Source organism: Miscanthus floridulus, chromosome 7 (assembly GCF_019320115.1).
Source record: "Miscanthus floridulus cultivar M001 chromosome 7, ASM1932011v1, whole genome shotgun sequence".
Lineage (NCBI taxonomy): Eukaryota > Viridiplantae > Streptophyta > Magnoliopsida > Poales > Poaceae > Miscanthus > Miscanthus floridulus.
The window spans coordinates 26,742,363-26,760,529 of record NC_089586.1 but is presented as its reverse complement, the minus strand read 5'-3'; the positions used below and the strand labels follow the sequence as shown (position 1 = coordinate 26,760,529).

Below are 18,167 nucleotides of genomic sequence, written 5' to 3'. Positions count from 1 at the left end.
GGTGGTGGGGGCGGTGCACCATGAACACTTGTACTGAAGCGACAAAATTCTGTGGAACTGGGCGCGAGAAACACAAACCTGATCAGGATCCTGGAGCTACGCACTGCAGATGAGAGACCGAGTGGGAGACGTACCGGCGCCGAAGGTGCATTGACGTGGTTGCCGGTGCTAAAAATCATGGCCATGTTGAGCACTTTATTGGAGTCGTAGGGCGCCAATCGGAGGACATCGAATGGCTGCACAGTCTTGGAGGCGTCGTCATGTTCCCGTTGGGATCTGACCGGCGTCGGGAGTGGGGGCATCCTCAGATTTAGCGATGGTTGGGTGTGAGGTGGGCGGCGTCGGAGTCCGCGACGAGGGTCGAGCAGGGGTGGCACGGCATCGACGGCGACGGTGGCGAGGGCGTGTGCGATGGGCTATGGAGAGGGACGGAGGAGCGAGGGCGGCGCACCATGGGATTGCGAGTGGAGAATGCCCCTTCCTTTTTACAAAGCCACGGGTGGTGAGCGTCTTCTAGGTGGGCGTCTGCCACGGGGGGCCGCAGCGCCGTGTCACCCCGCCGCCATCGCGTTGCCGATCTGGAAGGGAGATGGATCGGCACAGAGGGGTCGCGAGCGTGGAGGGAGGCTGTGGGCGTGCGAGGCTGGCGGCGGGGGGAGGATGGAGTGTTGCGCGTGATGCGGTATCGCACGGACGGGAAGGAGGAGCGACCCAAAAAAAAGTCGCACGAAAAAATAGTCTTACTTTTATTTTTTTTAGTTGTAGGAAAAAAAATGGGGCTGGACGCTCCCCGATGCCCATGTCACTGATGATGACCGATAGGCAAATAGGGATGGCATTTGGGAGGACCTGAATTCAAACTTGAAAAATCTCAAACGTAAAGAGGAAAAGACATGGGCCTATATCTGGCCCAGATGGGCCGACGGACCATGGATCATTCCCAAAACTGTGAGGAGCCCACCAGGCCGTCACCAGTCAGACTCGACGCTACCAGTCTACCAGCTTCCAGGCTGTCGTGGGCTTGTGGCGCAGCGGCAGACGGACGCCAGGATTTCCATTAAAAAACCTCGGCCGAAACCTCAAAACCCTACTCCCGTCTCCTCTCAGATCTCTTCCCCTCTCTCACACTTGAAGCCCTAGCTCCGCCCAGCCCCCAACCATGGCGTCGATGATGGTAAGCGCCGCCTCCACGGAGCCCTAAGCCCCAATCAGCTGGCGCCTCCGCCCTCGCACGCAAGCTCCGATTCGCTGATCCTGATGGCCGTGCTGACGCTTTCGTTGGTGTTCCGCAGCAACCGCAGATCATCCTGCTCAAGGAGGGCACGGACACGTCGCAGGGGCGCGCGCAGGTGGTGAGCAACATCAACGCGTGCACGGCGGTGGGCGACACCGTGCGGACCACGCTGGGGCCCCGGGGGATGGACAAGCTCATCCACGACGACAAGGGCGGAGTCACCATCTCCAACGACGGCGCCACCATCATGCGCCTTCTCGACATCGTGCACCCCGCCGCCAAGATCCTTGTCGACATCGCCAAGTCACAGGACTCCGAGGTATCCATCTAGATACAAATCTTTACCTGGAGCTCTGGAAATCTGCCTCATTGCGATCTATTAGATTTTGCATTACTTTGGCTATGGCAGTTGCCACTGTGGGCTGACAGTTAAGAAAATAAGAACCCTTATCAATTAATCCTTAACCATTTCGTGACATTTAATCTTAGTGAAGTAGGATCGGTTTGTTAAGGTGTGATAGGCACACGATTTTGGTGGAATGGCTCATAAATTCATAGTTTAGTCATGGATGGTCTGCGCGGTTGAGGCATAAGCCAAGGAATTGCAATTTGAATAGTGGGAATGATGACAGGCCAAATCCATTGCTAGCCAACCCACTGATCTCTTCTGTTGGGACTAAGATATGTCCAGTGTTATCTACAGGCATTTGGCTCAATGCAATGGTGTCTTTTGAGATTTTGTGCCACGACATTTTTGTTGTATTTTTTATTTTCTTATTATTTGTTTCATTTCTTTTCTTTTCACTGGCTTTTAAGAGCTTCGTCGCTTCACTTTGAGTCGTACAAACCTACGTTAAACGAATGAATTTGACATTCACAGAAGTTTCTTATTTTCTGTTTTAATCTTTCTTGCAGTTTTTATTTGCAAGCATCAAATTGTATGTATCACAACAATTGAGTTTACCTCTAGTTCTGTGTTCCTTTTATAAAGCGATGATGCTGTATAATTGACTTGCAGTTTTGGCTTCCGTTTTTTTTTGCTGGATTTATGTTTGTTGGACTATGGAACTTGGACATGCATGTTAAGCTCAACCTTAAATTTCTTACTCAGGTTGGTGATGGGACAACTACTGTGGTGCTTCTAGCTGCAGAATTCTTGAAGGAAGCAAAACCTTATATTGAGGATGGGGTGCACCCCCACAGTCTAATTCGCAGTTATAGAACTGCAGGCAATATGGTCTGTAACTACCATCTTCTTTTTTAACAGCCAACCTTTTGATTCTCTGCAACTATTTTCTGAAGTTCATTATTCATTAACATGAATTCTGTCAGGCAATTCAAAGGGTTAAAGAGCTGGCAGTTAGCATTGAAGGAAAAAGCCTTGAAGAGAAGAAAACATTGCTAGCCAAGTGTGCTGCTACAACACTCTCTTCAAAACTTATAGGTGGTGAAAAGGAATTCTTTGCTTCTATGGTTGTGGATGCTGTCCTTGCCATTGGCAATGATGACAGGCTTAATCTTATCGGGATTAAGAAGGTAATTATTGCAATGTTCACTTCCAAGATGTTGTTCTGGGTTGAAAAGTTTTAAGATATTAGCTCTTGATATCATTTTGATTTGACTTTGGAACTGATATTAAGGATTGATTACTGGGCATCAAGTAAACAAATATTTTCATCTAGAAGGGTTGTACCATTCTTTATGTTTTAAGCTGTTGAAGGGACATACTTGGGATTCAGGAGCTATAAGATAAACCATTTTTGCCTAAAGAAAATAAGCTAGCCGTTTAGTTATCGATTTTGTTCCACAAGGCTCCCAGGGTTGATCCATAAAACAAAGCTTTTAGTATGCAGAATGTAAGGAATTCATTTAAGGGGAAAAAAACTATGCTAGGATATATGTTACAAATTTAATGATGAACCCAGCACCGATTGCCATTAATTTTTAATAGCTCTGATGCTTTTCATTGCTTTATTTTCCCTTCGATTATAGGATTTTCATACTAGGAATGCCGTGTAATATAGTATACATTTGATTTTTCACTATAAGACATTAACACCTGATATTTTGATGTATCTTAGGTTCCTGGAGGTACCATGAGAGATTCTTTTCTGGTGAATGGTGTTGCGTTCAAGAAGACATTTTCGTATGCTGGATTTGAGCAACAACCAAAGAAGTTCCTGAATCTGAAGATTCTTTTGTTAAACATTGAACTAGAATTGAAATCTGAGAAGGAAAATGCAGAGATCAGGTATCCATACTGATTACTCAAGCCCCACCTGCTACAGAACAGAATGTGTGCTCCATTCTTTACTTATGTTTATGCTTTTCAATGTTTGCTTATGCTGGCTCTATGTTTCCAACATACCTGTAGGTTATCTGACCCTCTGCAATACCAATCAATTGTTGATGCTGAATGGAACATTATTTATGACAAACTGGATAAATGTGTGAAAAGTGGAGCGAAGATAGTTCTGTCTCGGCTAGCTATTGGTGATCTTGCAACACAGGTAGCCTGATGTTTTTATTTATCCAAATAACCTTCTGCTCTTCTGTAATGTACTTCTGCAGCCAATCTCAGATAATTTGGGTCTATACAGTATTTCGCAGATCGAGACATTTTCTGCGCCGGTCGTGTTACAGAAGAAGATTTGCAACGTGTTGCTGCAGCAACTGGTGGAACTGTTCAAACTTCTGTAAATAATGTCATCGATGAGGTAAGCATGACATTTTTTATTTGCTTGTGATCTGTTGAATTGTCTTTTTTTATGTATTGTTGACTGGAAATTTAGGGTTAATGTCAGCTACCTGGTGCTGAGTGCAAGCTCATTTCTTTCTCTTTTTTTTCTTTTGTAAAGGTACTTGGTTCCTGTGAGGTCTTCGAGGAAAAGCAAGTAGGCAATGAAAGGTTCAACATATTTAGTGGCTGCCCTTCTGGTCAGACAGCAACTATTGTGCTCCGTGGTGGTGCAGACCAGGTCTTCTATTGATACACTTCTGTTAGCCATCATCTGTTTTTAACAACATGTTATGAATGTCCTTACATTTCTTTTATTCTGTGCTAGTTCATTGAGGAAGCTGAACGGAGTCTCCATGATGCCATCATGATTGTGAGGAGAGCACTTAAGAACTCGACAGTTGTGCCGGGTGGTGGTGCTATTGATGTATGTCTGGTGGTCAACATGTCAACATGAATGATTCAGCAGTTCATAGAATTTTATGCTGATTTTTTATGTTTTGTGTAGATGGAAATAAGCAAGTATCTCAGGCAGCATGCGCGGACAATTGCTGGGAAGTCTCAGTTCTTTGTAAATTCGTTTGCTAAAGCCCTCGAGGTACAATATTCCTGGTCCATACTTTTCCTTACTGGATTCAGGATTGTGCTTTTATTTATGCACTGCACTCAAAGCTTTCCACTAACTTCTTAAGGATACAATAAATGTGCTGCTGCTGGTTTTAAGTTGTATTTAATGTTCTGTCAAAAAGGGTTATATTGTTGATCAACTATTACATGTTACGTCTTATATGTGCAACGTTGTATCCACTCATTTAGCCATTTTCAATAAAATCATCCTGCAGGTTATTCCACGTCAACTTTGTGATAATGCTGGATTTGACGCTACTGACGTTCTCAATAAGCTCAGGCAGAAACACGCATCTGGTTGGTTTTCTTAAGTTTTATTTTGAACTTAGTCTACACTTTTATTCATGATAGTACAGTTGTGAAGCAGAAAGCTATCTATTTTACTGATGCGTGATTCATGGCTAATTTGTTCAGGTGAAGGTGCTAATTATGGTGTAGACATAAACACTGGTGGAATTGCTGATTCCTTTGCGAACTTTGTGTGGGAACCTGCTGTTGTAAAGGTAATTTCACATTTGGTTTCATTCATTTGAGGGTATCCATGTATCTTAAGTTCACATGGTGATGTCTTGAGAACTTTTTTGTTCAGATCAATGCTATAAATGCTGCAACCGAAGCTTCCTGCCTTATTCTTAGTGTTGACGAAACAGTGAAAAACCCAAAGGTAAGGAGGCATGCAAATGTCTAGGGTCCATTATAGTAAAAAACAATGCCTTTACTCTTTTTTTTGTTTCATGAGTGGAGTTTAGACTCATTTTCTTGTGGCAAATCCTCTTCCCTCCATAATGATATATTGTTAGGCCATCTCTTATGTTCTATTTAATCCAATCTATCTCCTCTAAAGTTCCGAATCACTAAACAAAAAATGATCATAGAAATAGTGTAGTAGATTCGGTACTTGAAAGAACATTTCTTTCTTTCTTTTTGTTCTTTTGCATTTTTAGAGATTGGTTTGACTGTCAAGGAGGCAAAGGACTCCACATTGCCACTTTAAATTGCACATGTTCAAACCATAGGTTGATGAAGACCATAGCATTTCTCCTAAGGCTTTGTGACTTTGAATTATACGGTCACTAAGTTCTTATTAGATATTTTGGATGTTCCTTGCAAACAATTTGTTTTGTTTAAAGCAATTGATTCTTCACATGAACTAATTGCCATATTTCCTTTCCTCAAATTGTGGCATACTCTAGTCGGAGAGCGCACAAGGTGAGGCTGCAGCTGGTGCAATGGCTGGTCGTGGTGGAGGGGCAATGCGAGGACGTGGTGGCAGGGGCATGCGCAGGCGATGAACTGAGCCACGTTGATCCTGTAACATTATGTTTTGATCACCTTTGTGGATCAGATTCTTTTTTTGCCTCTTTGCGCGGTGCTGTTGTGTCGTACTGCACATGTAATGTGAGTTTATGGACACGCACTTATTATTGTGTGCTTTTGGTTGGGAAGAGCAGTAGCAGCCTTTTTGTTTCAGAGATACACCAGGCGTTTATCATTGTAGCTTTCCTGTTGTGGTATAGTAGTAGGGAGACCTGAGCCTTTGGTTACAATTTGTTTGGCCCAGACTTGGCTTGATGAAATTGGCTGAAAAACGAAATGTTGTGAGAGAAAAATACTGTTTCAGCTAAAAAAAAAAGCCGAACAAGCCGGATATGGGGTAAGCTGATTAGGGCCGAAATCGTGAGAATGGAATGATCGTTTGTGATCCTCGTGCGCTCAATCGTAAAGCATTAAACAGGTGCTTGTACGTTTGTAACCCGAGATGCTGTTTGCTCACACCAATGAGTGGCTCGAGAGCAATTTTTTCAGGAATTGGCGTGTTACAGTGCTAATGACGCCAATTCTCTGCTACTAAGGGCATATTTGATACATATGGCTATTACCAGTTGGGTAAAGATTAGGTCAAATTAGCTCTGGTTGGATAACTAGTAGGCTGAAAACTTGTTTGAGACTCGGCTAACTAGTCCATCTATTAACCATCTTGTTTGGATAGCCCATCTATTAACCATCTTGTTTGGATGCACTAAAGCTAATTTGAGCTAAAATTAGCTAGTTAACAATTAGCCTATGATATCAAAATATGTCCTTTTTAGTGTTTGTTTTCTTATTATAGGCCATTAGCAACAGTGCCAATTACTCTACCACCTGCCTGTGCGTTGCTAAGGGAAGGTTAATTTTTTCAACGCAACAATGGTATGATAAAACAACTAGAAGGTCAAAATCAACATACAAATAATAGAACCTCCCCATCTCAGAAGTGCAGAATTTAGCCCACCTTCGCAACCAATTAAATGGCTCACCTACAGTAAAGGTATTGGTTCGATCAATATTTAATACCTCAATCAATAAAGAACCAAACAAATGACAGTAAAATCAAACAATTTAGCTCCAAGAATGACTCAAACCAGGGTCACAGACTCACAGCAGCAATAAGACTCGATGTACATGATACACACGTCATATAGATAGTATATAAAAATTCATTTGCAAAATTTAGCTCGCCTTGGCAACCAATTAAATAGTCCACGTCAAACTTGACATGCTTTAACTCTCCCACCATGTCATCTTTTTATCCAGTTTTTTTTTCGTGTTTTTTTTTTTTGTGAAGCCCATTCCAGTCCAGGCTCCAGGCCAATCGCTAGCTCTAGTTTTTGCCGGCCGCCGCTACCCACGCACGGGCATGGCGCAGCGCGCACGACGCACCACACGAGCTGACGAGCGCACGGCCACTCTAGCAAGATTGCGAGGCTGTGACGTCATCGGATGCCGCGGCGTACGGCGGCCTCGGGCGCTTCCTGCGGCGTCGAGAAGCTGCGGCGCTACGGAGCGGGAGTGCGGGGTTCCCCATTCGCGGGCTCGGCGTCCGGGGCTCCGGGCAGCCGGCGAGAGCAACTAGCGACGCGACCTGACTTCACCTGAGGTGTGTTCTTCCCCGCACGTTCCATCCTCATTTGGGACCCGACGTTCCTGCTCGTGGTTGCGAGTCACGTTCCATCGTCTATCAGGACGGCGTCCCGCCATGTTCCTGTTCCGCGAATCGGAACCAAGTGGGCACGTTCCCGTTCCCCGGCTGCTAAGCGCCCATCGCCTTCCCGATCCCGGCCTGCTTGGTACGGGATATTTTTGCTTTATACTTATATAAGGGTTATTTTGATGAGGCCTCTATTTTGATTAGGCTATTACAATTCTTCGAGTTCTGACAAACGCCATTATAATTTACCTATTCGAAGATTTGCTATTACAATTTCATCTCTCCTGTATCCATGTCATTTTCTATGGCTGCCACGTACAAGGTCCACAGTCAGGCACGTATGCCTACGGGAAGGCATACGGATGTCAAGTCCCCGTCTCCTCCGACCGAGCCCGCTATCGCTCGCACGCAGGCCGCCGCGGATGAGCGATTCAGCGCCGTCACTCCGCCTCCGGCCCCCACGGGCAGCCGCCAGCACGGGAGAGGTGTGCGTCCTCTCTATAGACGGCGGCCCGGCGCCACGCTGCAGCGGCGCGGCTCACGGACTTCTTCGACGCGGCGGCGGGGCCCAGCGTGGGAGGCGTCCTGGCAGCCCTGCTGTTCGCGTGCGCCGTTCTTCTTCTCGACCGTCGACGCCGCAGAGTGCGCCCGGCTACGGGAGGCGGAGAGGCCGCGCTCGCCGGCGGCGGCCTGCACGCGAGGACGAGTGCTCACCCGCGGCTTGCCAGTCTCGACGCGGCCTGCAGGTTGGTGCGCCCGAAGGACGCGGCCTCGCTCGGAGGTGCCAGCACGCCACCAGCTCCACAGGCATGAACAGGGAGCTCCACAGGCCTGGACGTGAGTTGGAGCAGGTGCCGCAGCCTGCTCTTTTGTGCTCCTCAGTCTCCTCCATGGGCAGCATGGGACGGGGTTGGAGGCCCACGGACATCAGCGCCCTCTCCTTCATTCTCCGCATCGGCGTACTAGGACTGCAGGTGCTCGCGCGCTTCCGTGGTGGTGGCGGCGTTGGCTGCTCGCACACGCTCCCGCGCGGCAGCTGTTCGCACGAGCACCCGGATCGTGCGCGGGGTGATGGAATTGGAGATATGCGCAGCGTGCATTGACGAGTCCACCGTTTTGCGACCAAGGCAAAAGCTGAAAATGAACAAGGGAAGGAAGGAAGAAAGAAAGCAGTGGCAAGTCGCGCGCGTGCATTGACGAGTCCACCGTTTTGCGCACCAAGGCAAAAGCTGAAAATGAACCAAGGGAAGGAAGGAAGAAAGAAAGCAGTGGCAAGTCGCGCGCGTGCATTGACGAGTCCACCGTTTTGCGCACCATGGCAAAAGCTGAAAATGAAAGGAAGGAAGAAAGAAAGCAGTGGCAAGTCGCGCAGCGACTTGCCATGCCCCGGAGATACTCCCATCAGATATGTTTGCCCAGCGTGGACGGGAACTGGCACGGCAAGAGAAAATTATGCCTCCAATCGTGTTGGGTGAACTGTGTGTGTGTGTGTGTGGACCAGAGGCAGGCATGTTTCAGTTTCAGACCGTTGTTTCCCCTGAAATTGCACTGTACTACTTACTGTATGTACAAACCAAAACTCTGAATGACGCTCCTGTCAGAGAGGCTCTGCCACACATTTTTCAGACCGTTTTAGCTCTGTAGGAAAGGCTAGATAGAGCGCATGAATGAATCCACCAAGAATGTGCAGACGAAAGGAAGGAAAACAATTGGAACAGCTCTCTCTGAAAGTGAAAGCGAGCAAGTTTCCATACGCAATGCGAGCAGGGTTGACTGACTATGAACAAGTGGTCAAGGAAGGATGGATGGAGAATCGGAGATTGGTTGATTTCCTTATCCGACGACTGCCGGCCGGCTACACAAAGTCCAAATGGGGTAGGGAAATACTACAAGAATAGTACTCCTAGTAGTTTTCACATGTGTGCTGGTGTCATTCCATCCATCTGAAGACGATCTGTGTAATTTTTGGAAGCCAAACTGTCTCGGTTCCAAACACAGGCGCCACGCCACAATGTGATCATCTAGCTTGACTACCGTTTTTGTTTTTGGTTTTGGTTTGGGAAGTGGGACTAGTATTTCATTTTATTTTACTCTTATAAAAGAAACCTTGTGCTACATCACGGATGATGCTTCTGCTCGAATCTCTCTCTACCTGAAAGCAACACGGGAGAGAAAGAAAAACAGCAGTTGAATGAATAATCGATGGAGATATATATTAGCTAGGCCAGGAAAGGAAAGGGACAGCCCACAATAGGAGCCCTGTTGCCGTGTGACTCTTTCCGGGGTGTCGGCTTGCAATTGGAAGGAAATTCAGAATCTTGAGGTCATCGCCAAAGTTGTGGTTGTACTTGTACTACGTGTTTATCGATCAGGAAGAAGTATTTGCTTTGCATTGGCCATTGGTTCGGTTCTGTTTGAGGAACAGTAAATTCTTTCCTGACGCCGAGGGCACAAGGAAAGGATTTATGCTGCTCGTGGATCATTCGTATTCATAGTACTCACTTGGCTAGTTGTGCTGTTGACAGTTTGGAGAGCAATGGGAGGGAGATTATGCAGCATGTCAGCGCTCGTAACAGTGAAATAAAGGACGAAGCAGCAGCATTACAGCAAGAAAACAACGGCTAACTGCCCCGGAACCGGAGGGGGGGAGCTTAAAAATATCTCTCTGGATTCATGTCATGTGCAAAACTGGGGCTTCGCCAACATCGATGGGTGCTATCAGCTTGTTTAATCGCTAACCCAGCTGTTTAGCAGTTCTAACCAGTGATATATAATACAGCATTATGCACGCTAGCTGCTCACACACACACAAACCGGATGTAATGTAATGTACTAAACAACTGCCAGTGCCTTGCCGTATGGTCTGGGGAACGTTGAAATGCTCCCCTCCCCGCGGGCACGCTCGTTCTGACCGAGGAGACGCGGACTTGACGTCCGTATGTCTTTCCGTAGGCACACATGCCTGACAGTGGTCTTTGTACGTGACAGCCGTAGAAAATAGCATGGATGTGGAAGAGATGAAATTATAATGTGTCAACGCTTCGACGAAGTCGTCGTCCTCTTCGGTTGATTCGTAGCAACTGTAGCCTCCATATAAGCACCATGTCTATACGGCCGGGTTGCCTATCTAATAAAGGCTGCTTGCTGTCTGCAAAGATTATCCAATCACCATAGTGGTGCTCCTCATCAAGCCTCTCTTGAGCATGCTCGCCTTCTTCCACATTTTCCTTGCCACATTCGTGGCACAGACATCACTGGCAGCTCATGGAGCAATCGCCCCCCACATCGCCGACTCCGACCAGCTCGCGCTCATGTCATTCAAGTCACTCGTGAGGAGTGACCCATCGGGAGCCCTAGCTTCGTGGGGCAACATGTCCATTCCCATGTGCCGGTGGCGCGGCGTGGCGTGCGGCTTGAGGGGACACCGCCGGGGCCATGTGGTGGCTCTGGACCTCCCCGAGCTCAACCTGACTGGCACCATCACCCCTGCGCTGGGAAACCTCACTTTCTTGAGGCGACTCAATCTTTCATCGAATGGCTTCCAAGGGATCTTGCCTCCAGAGCTCGGTAACATCCATGACCTTGAAACTCTACAACTTACCTACAACTCCCTCTCTGGCCAGATTCCACCGTCACTTTCAAACTGTAGCCACCTGATAGAGATTTCCCTCGACGACAACAATTTACATGGGGGAGTACCCAGTGAGTTAGGCTCTTTGCGCAACTTGCAGGTACTCAGTCTTGGCAAAAATTGGCTTACAGGAAGAATCCCTTCCAGCATTGCCAGCCTTGTAAACCTGAAAAAACTAGTCCTAAGATATAACAACATGACAGGAGAAATCCCCAGAGAGATAGGCAGCCTTGCCAACCTCAACGTGCTGAACCTGGGTGCAAATCAGTTCTCAGGAACGTTCCCCAGTTCACTGGGAAACCTCTCAGCGTTGATGACTCTTTATGCTTTCAAAAATAGTTTTGAAGGAAGCATTCCACCACCACTACAAAACCTCTCGTCTCTTAATGTACTTGGATTGGGGGGAAACAAACTCCAAGGAACCCTCCCTTCTTGGTTAGGCAACCTCTCTTCACTAGTATTCCTAGATCTTCAGCAAAATGGTCTAGTTGGTCAGATCCCAGAATCATTAGGAAATCTTGAGATGCTTGAACACCTTTCTGTCGCAAGAAACAATCTTTCAGGTTCCATACCTGGTGCGCTTGGCAACCTCTATGCCCTCACTTTACTTGATCTAGTGAACAATGAACTAGAAGGCCCTTTGCCCCCTTTGATGTTCAATAATCTTTCCTCTCTCGAAGTTCTAGATGTAGAGTACAACAACTTGAATGGGACTCTTCCACCTAATATTGGAAACAACCTTCCGAAATTAAACTATTTTCTTGTATCAGACAATGAATTTCAAGGCATGCTCCCGTCATCCCTTTGCAACGCCTCCATGCTTCAATATATTGAAACACTAGAAAACTTCCTATCGGGAACGATTCCAGAATGCTTAGGAGCTCACCAAAGGAGCCTGTCTGCAGTGTCAATTGGAGTAAATCAGTTTGAAGCAACAAACGACGCTGATTGGAGCTTTGTGGCTAGTCTGACCAATTGTAGCAACTTAGTTGAACTAGATGTTAGCGAGAATAATCTCCATGGCGTGCTGCCAGCTTCAATTGGTAATCTCTCAACACAGCTGGAGTATCTCAGCATGGCATACAACAATATAACTGGAACAATAACAGAAGGAATCGGTAACCTCATCAACTTGCAAACATTTTACATGCCTCATAACATTCTCATAGGTGCTATTCCGGCTTCCCTCGGCAACCTCAATAAGTTGTCTGAATTATTTCTGTACAATAATGCCTTGTCTGGACCCATGCCAGTGACTCTTGGCAATCTTACACAACTTACTGAACTTCTCCTCAGTACAAATGCTATAAGTGGACCTATACCATCTAGTCTCAGACATTGTCCTTTAGAAGTATTGGATCTTTCTCACAACAATCTTTCTGGTCCGACACCTAAAGAACTCTTTTCCATATCAACCTTGTCGCGTTTCATTAACATTTCTCATAATTCCTTATCTGGGGCTTTGCCATCAGAAGTTGGAAAACTAGAGAATCTGAATGGACTTGATTTGTCTTATAATATGATTTCTGGTGAGATTCCATCCTCCATTGGTGAGTGTCAAAGCCTAGAATTTCTCAATTTGTCTAGAAACATCCTTCAGGGGACAATTCCACAGTCACTAGGAAATCTAAAGGGCCTTGTAGGGCTTGATCTTTCTCACAATAATTTGTCGGGGACCATTCCTGAGACCCTTGCCAGACTAACTGGCCTTTCTATATTGAGTCTCGCATTCAATAAACTCCAAGGTGGAGTCCCAAGTGATGGGGTATTTCTCAACGCAGCAGCGATCTTAATCACTGGGAATGATGGTCTTTGTGGTGGTATCCCTCAACTGGGATTGCCACCTTGCCCCACCCAGACCACCAAGAAACCACATCGAAAACTTGTCATAACAGTCTACGTATGCAGTGCATTTGCTTGTGTCACATTAGTATTTGCATTGTTTGCACTCCGACAAAGGAGCCGCCAGAAGACAAAAGCACACCTTCAAAGGTCGGTCTTGAGTGAGCAATATATGAGGGTTTCTTATGCCGAATTGGCTAATGCAACAAGTGGTTTTGCATCCGAGAACCTCATAGGAGCTGGGAGCTTTGGGTCAGTTTACAAAGGAACAATGAGAAGCAACGACCAGCAAAGAGTGATCGCTGTTAAGGTTCTCAACCTCATGCAGCGTGGTGCATCTCAAAGTTTTGTTGCAGAATGCGAGACTTTAAGATGTGCTCGACATCGGAACCTTGTAAAGATATTGACTATCTGTTCAAGCATTGATTTTAAGGGCCATGACTTCAAGGCCCTCGTGTATGAGTTTCTACCGAATGGAAATTTGGACCAATGGCTGCACAAACATATCATCGAAGATGGTGAACCAAAGGCACTAGATCTGACTGCAAGATTAAATGTTGGAATTGATGTGGCGTCCTCACTTGATTACCTTCACCAACATAAGCCAACGCCAATTATTCACTGTGATCTTAAACCAAGTAATGTTCTCCTGGACAGTTCCTTGGTTGCTCATGTGGGTGATTTTGGGCTTGCGAGGTTTCTACATCAAGATATAGGTACATCAAGTGGATGGGCATCAATGAGAGGATCAATTGGATATGCAGCTCCAGGTACCTTTCATTTGCTCTGTATAAATGTACTCCACCATGTTGGCTTCAACCAAAGCTCAAGCCTTTCTTGGTGTTGAGCTTTTTACGAAATTTGAAAATCTTATATCCGTGGAATTACAAGAAACTAATTTAATACACACATGTTACTTTATCAAATTAAAAGAAAATCTCATTTTGTTTTTTTTCAGAGTATGGACTGGGCAATGAAGTATCTACCCAGGGTGATGTCTACAGCTATGGCATACTATTGCTGGAAATGTTTACCGGGAAAAGACCGACAGACAACGAATTTGGTGAAGCCATGGGGCTCCGCAAGTATGTTCAAATGGCACTACCAGACACAGTGAGTACTATCATGGACCAACAGCTTCGGATGGAGATAGAAGATGGCGAACCAGCCACTTCAAACTCCAAGCTCAGAATTTCTTGCATCACTTCGATTCTGCAAGTAGGGATTTCCTGTTCGGAGGAGATGCCCATGGATCGTATGTCAATTGGAGATGCTCTGAAAGAGTTGCAAGCGATTAGAGAGAAGTTTCAGAAGCTCCTCTGTAGTGAAGCAGCATCATCATCCCACTGAAGATTCTCCTGCTGCATCCATTAGGTGGTTTGTGCATTAGAGCATGAGATCGATTTGTGTGATTGCATGATATATTATTTTACTACTATTTTCAGGAAGCACCAATATTCTTCCAAATAAACTTGTAGCTCCTTTTCTATTGTTTGTTTGAACTAAAGCGCTTGTGTGTTGATTATACCGATCTTAACAAGGCATATACCCTAAAGAGTTGTGTGCATATTTTTTTCTTTCACAAATCTTGTATGCATTTTTTTCTTATTACAAATCTTGTGCGCACAATTTTGTTTCACTAGTATTGTGCATAATTTTATTCACAAAATCTTGTGCACATAATTTGTTTTTTTTAATAAATGTCGTGACTGGGTGTGGTTGTGCCACCGCGCCCAGCTCGCCCTGCCGCCCAAGGGCATCAGCACTGCCAGAGTATGATGTTCGGTGCAAGCTTCAAGCCCAACTGAAAGTGAGATGCCGGATGGTCGCCGCATTCAGAAGAAGTACTGACTGTGATCGATCATCCTTCCTGGCTCTTACAGGATTCATCATCGGGCACACACTGCTAGTGGCGTCAATTGCTCTAAGGTTGCTTGCCTGATAAACTTGGTGGTGCCGTTAGTTACAGGGGAAGAGCAGAAGTCGAGCAGGCCAGGTCCGCCGGTGGTACAACGAAGCTGGAGAGGACGTGCACGACCTCACGCATGGTGGGCCGTGCGTGGCTGCTCTCGCGGACGCAGGATATGCCCACCCTGAAGAGTCCAGCGATCAGGCCGGTGGGCTCTAGCGGCAGCCGGGGGTCAGCCACGGCCAGGATTGCTGCCGTGTCCGTGGGTCTCGGCACGACGCTCCGCGCCCAGTGGACGAGGTCGATCTCGTCGCCGAAGTCGCCGAGCGGGCGGCGCCCCGTGACGAGCTCCAGCAGCACCACGCCGAAGCTGTACACGTCCGTCTTCTCGTCCACCCGCAGCGTGTACGCGTACTCTTCACGCACCACTTCGAGCGTGTACGCCACGTTCTTCGTTCTTACCAGGAGCGATGTATCCGTACGTGCCGGCGACGACCGACACGGACTCCTCCGCCGCCACCGCTCTCGTTCCGTCGGAGCAGGACGCGCCGCGGCCGAGGACCTTGGCGAGGCCGAAGTCAGCGACGTGCGCCTCCATCGCCGAGCCCAGCAGGATGTTGTTGCACTTGACGTCGCGGTGCAGGATCCTCGGCGAGCACTCGTGGTGCAGGTTGCACAGCGTGCGCGCCCAGCCCAGGAGGAGCCCGCCGCTGTCGCCGTGCAGGACCGCGCCCAGAGACCCCATCGGCATGTACTCGTACAGGAGCCGGTTGGCCTCCGCGCTGGACGCGAAGCCGAGCAGCCGCACGACGTTGCGGTGCCGGATGCCGCCGAGCGTGGTCACCTCGGCGCGGAAGCCGTGGTCGCGGCGGCCGAGGCCCGGGAGGCGCTTGACCGCCACCTCCGCGCCGACCCGCGTCACGCAGCGGTACACAGTGCCGGCACCTCCTCTGCCGATGATGTTCTCCTCCCTGAGGCACCCGAGGACGTCGTCCATTTCTAAGTCCAGGCTCTGGAACCATGTCATCTTCCACGCCGAAGGCCGCTGCCGCTTCGCCATCTCCCGCCACGCCCTGCGCCCCAACCTTAGTCCGAGGCACATAGTCACCACCATGGCGCTGGCGGTCGGCACGAGGCAAGCAGCGTCCTTGTCTTGACACGGCGTGAACGCTACAACGACAGAGTATTCTGTTAGGGAGTTGTTCTTTTCATTTCAGACATAGCCCCATTCCAAACAGAATACAACGGCTTATATGGATGCCGCCTCCAACAGCCATGGGCCGAGCCCCTACGCCTAACAGGCCAAGCCCAACAACTCCATTCACTTCCACCTTGAAACAGCCTAACTCCCTGGTTATGTTGCCAGATCCGGATCGAGTTTCAAACTAATCACGTTTTTATTTTTTGAATTCGAGACATGGGCCTCCCCTGGGCCTTACAGCTTCTAGTGCTTCCTCAGTCTAGTGGCCCGCTTCAACAGCTTGAACACGACTATCAACGCTGGTGGCCCTGACGGCATCGCTGAATGCTGATGGGAAACTATATTTTAGCTATGCTTTGAGTGATAGGCGATGTCCCGTCGACCGCGAGGCGTCTGTAGTGATTTTGTGAATTTCGAGATATGTCAGCTCAGTCCTTCGGACGTGCTCATAGGGGTAGAGGTTAGCGTACGTGTGTTCATATGGTGAGTGTGCGTGCGTATTGTGGATGTCTACGTTGTACTGTGTAATTCTAAAATATATATATATTTTATCTTTCTGAATTATTGTTGTAGTCTAGTTTTTCTCCTCGAGCTATATAAAATCGTTCAAGTTACCTCACTATCCTAGTTTGGAGTGGCTTTGAAGGTGATTTTGTATCTTTTAAATATAAAAATCGATAAATATTTGACAAGGTTTCTAAACCCTAGAAATGACTCTAAGATTTAAAATTTTCAAAAAAATATAGAGATAGATTGAGATATGAGAAATTCAAATAAAATATTTAGAGCTCATGAAAATATTACTAGATTCTTAAAAAATGGATTAGCTCTAGGAAAATGAAAAAAAATATCCCAAAAAATTGAAAAATCCTCGAAACATTCTAATTGATATGTAAATATGTTTTGTAAATGTTTTGCAACAAAAAAACATAATACGCAACCAACACGAAATGCATTGCATGAATGCATTCACAGTTAATCTATGTTGCATTCATGTCCGTTGCATCTATGACGCAGGGAGGTGATGGCGAGCGCCCCTGGCTTGCTTTCTGTAGCGAGCGAAATATGCGGAATGGACAGCATGCTATTTTAGACTACAAGATAGAGCATCTGTTGGACTCCTGTTTTCTTCTAAAACAGTCAAATTTGGACTGCATGAATGCATTTTTGGCCCATGGTGCACGTCAGAGTCCAGCGTCACGTATTCACGTCCGGCGCGGCAACCGGCAAGGCAGAAGCAGAAGCCCGTAGGAACTTTCCTCCCAGTCCCATGCAGGCGGTGCAGCACGGAGGGAGTGACCACTTCCCTGGATGCTTCTGGCCCGGCAGTTTCCGCTCCTGGTTGCCTGCTGGTTCGTCCTCCTCTGTCCGTCGTGGTCCATCGGCAAGTGCGTCATCACCAGTCTGATCACGAGGAGCTCCACGTCCACTGGGCTTGGAACTGCAGGCGCACCGCACCGCGCACACAGATCGACTTGAATTGGAACGGCAACCAACGCGGCAGCTCAGATCCGGCGTGCACGCATCCATCCAATGATCCAGTGCAAGTTGAGCGCTCGGCGGCCGGTGCAGAAGCACCAAGGTCCAACGCCGTGCTTGCTGTCGCTGGGATCCACCTAATAAACTAGTATTGTCTGCATGCGGCGCCCAGGCAACCTGTGTTTGTCTCGTTGACGTACGTCCTCACTGGAAAGCAAGCCCATTCCGCACTAGAAACAGCAGTCAGCAGATCAGCATGCATGATGAGTGCAACGAGCGAGCGAGTGCCTCTCCCTCTCATGTCCCGCACCGTTGGCTCGCTCGCTCATCACCACACGTTAGTCAGGCGTCTGCGTCTAGCGCTGCATCATTGCTCCAGTCCCGGCCCGCCCTCTAGTCCAAGACAATTGTGATATCAAGCCATATCTAACGATGGCTCGAACCGAACTAGAGTCTATAGTATTTTTCTCTTACAATAAAATTGTTCAGCCGACTTTAATACCAGCCTAACAGACCCTTAATGTTTACAGATTTCAGTG

The 18,167-nt window shown here is 47.4% G+C and overlaps 3 protein-coding genes across 3 annotated transcripts; 2 read left to right on the top strand and 1 right to left on the bottom strand.

Moving 5' to 3' along the window:
- The first annotated feature begins 1,039 nt into the window (after positions 1–1,039).
- Positions 1,040–6,070, top strand: LOC136462907 (T-complex protein 1 subunit eta-like). The gene is made up of 14 exons (XM_066461955.1): positions 1,040–1,174; positions 1,293–1,553; positions 2,346–2,471; positions 2,567–2,770; positions 3,316–3,485; positions 3,609–3,744; positions 3,835–3,951; positions 4,093–4,212; positions 4,300–4,398; positions 4,480–4,569; positions 4,814–4,895; positions 5,013–5,101; positions 5,188–5,262; positions 5,792–6,070. The coding sequence occupies exons 1-14, from the start codon at positions 1,160–1,162 to the stop codon at positions 5,888–5,890; spliced, it is 1,683 nt and encodes a 560-aa protein (XP_066318052.1). The 5' UTR covers positions 1,040–1,159; the 3' UTR covers positions 5,891–6,070.
- Positions 6,071–10,723: 4,653 nt separating this feature from the next.
- Positions 10,724–14,608, top strand: LOC136462906 (receptor kinase-like protein Xa21). Its single transcript, XM_066461954.1, has 2 exons — positions 10,724–13,809; positions 13,998–14,608. Exons 1-2 carry the CDS (start codon positions 10,770–10,772, stop codon positions 14,387–14,389), a joined length of 3,432 nt encoding a protein of 1,143 aa, XP_066318051.1. The 5' UTR covers positions 10,724–10,769; the 3' UTR covers positions 14,390–14,608.
- Positions 14,609–14,953: 345 nt separating this feature from the next.
- Positions 14,954–16,008, bottom strand: LOC136465258 (leucine-rich repeat receptor-like kinase protein THICK TASSEL DWARF1). Its single transcript, XM_066464067.1, has 2 exons — positions 15,411–16,008; positions 14,954–15,364 (listed from the first exon to the last, which is right to left on the bottom strand). Exons 1-2 carry the CDS (start codon positions 16,006–16,008, stop codon positions 15,003–15,005), a joined length of 960 nt encoding a protein of 319 aa, XP_066320164.1. The 3' UTR covers positions 14,954–15,002.
- Between the last annotated feature and the right edge of the window lie 2,159 nt (positions 16,009–18,167).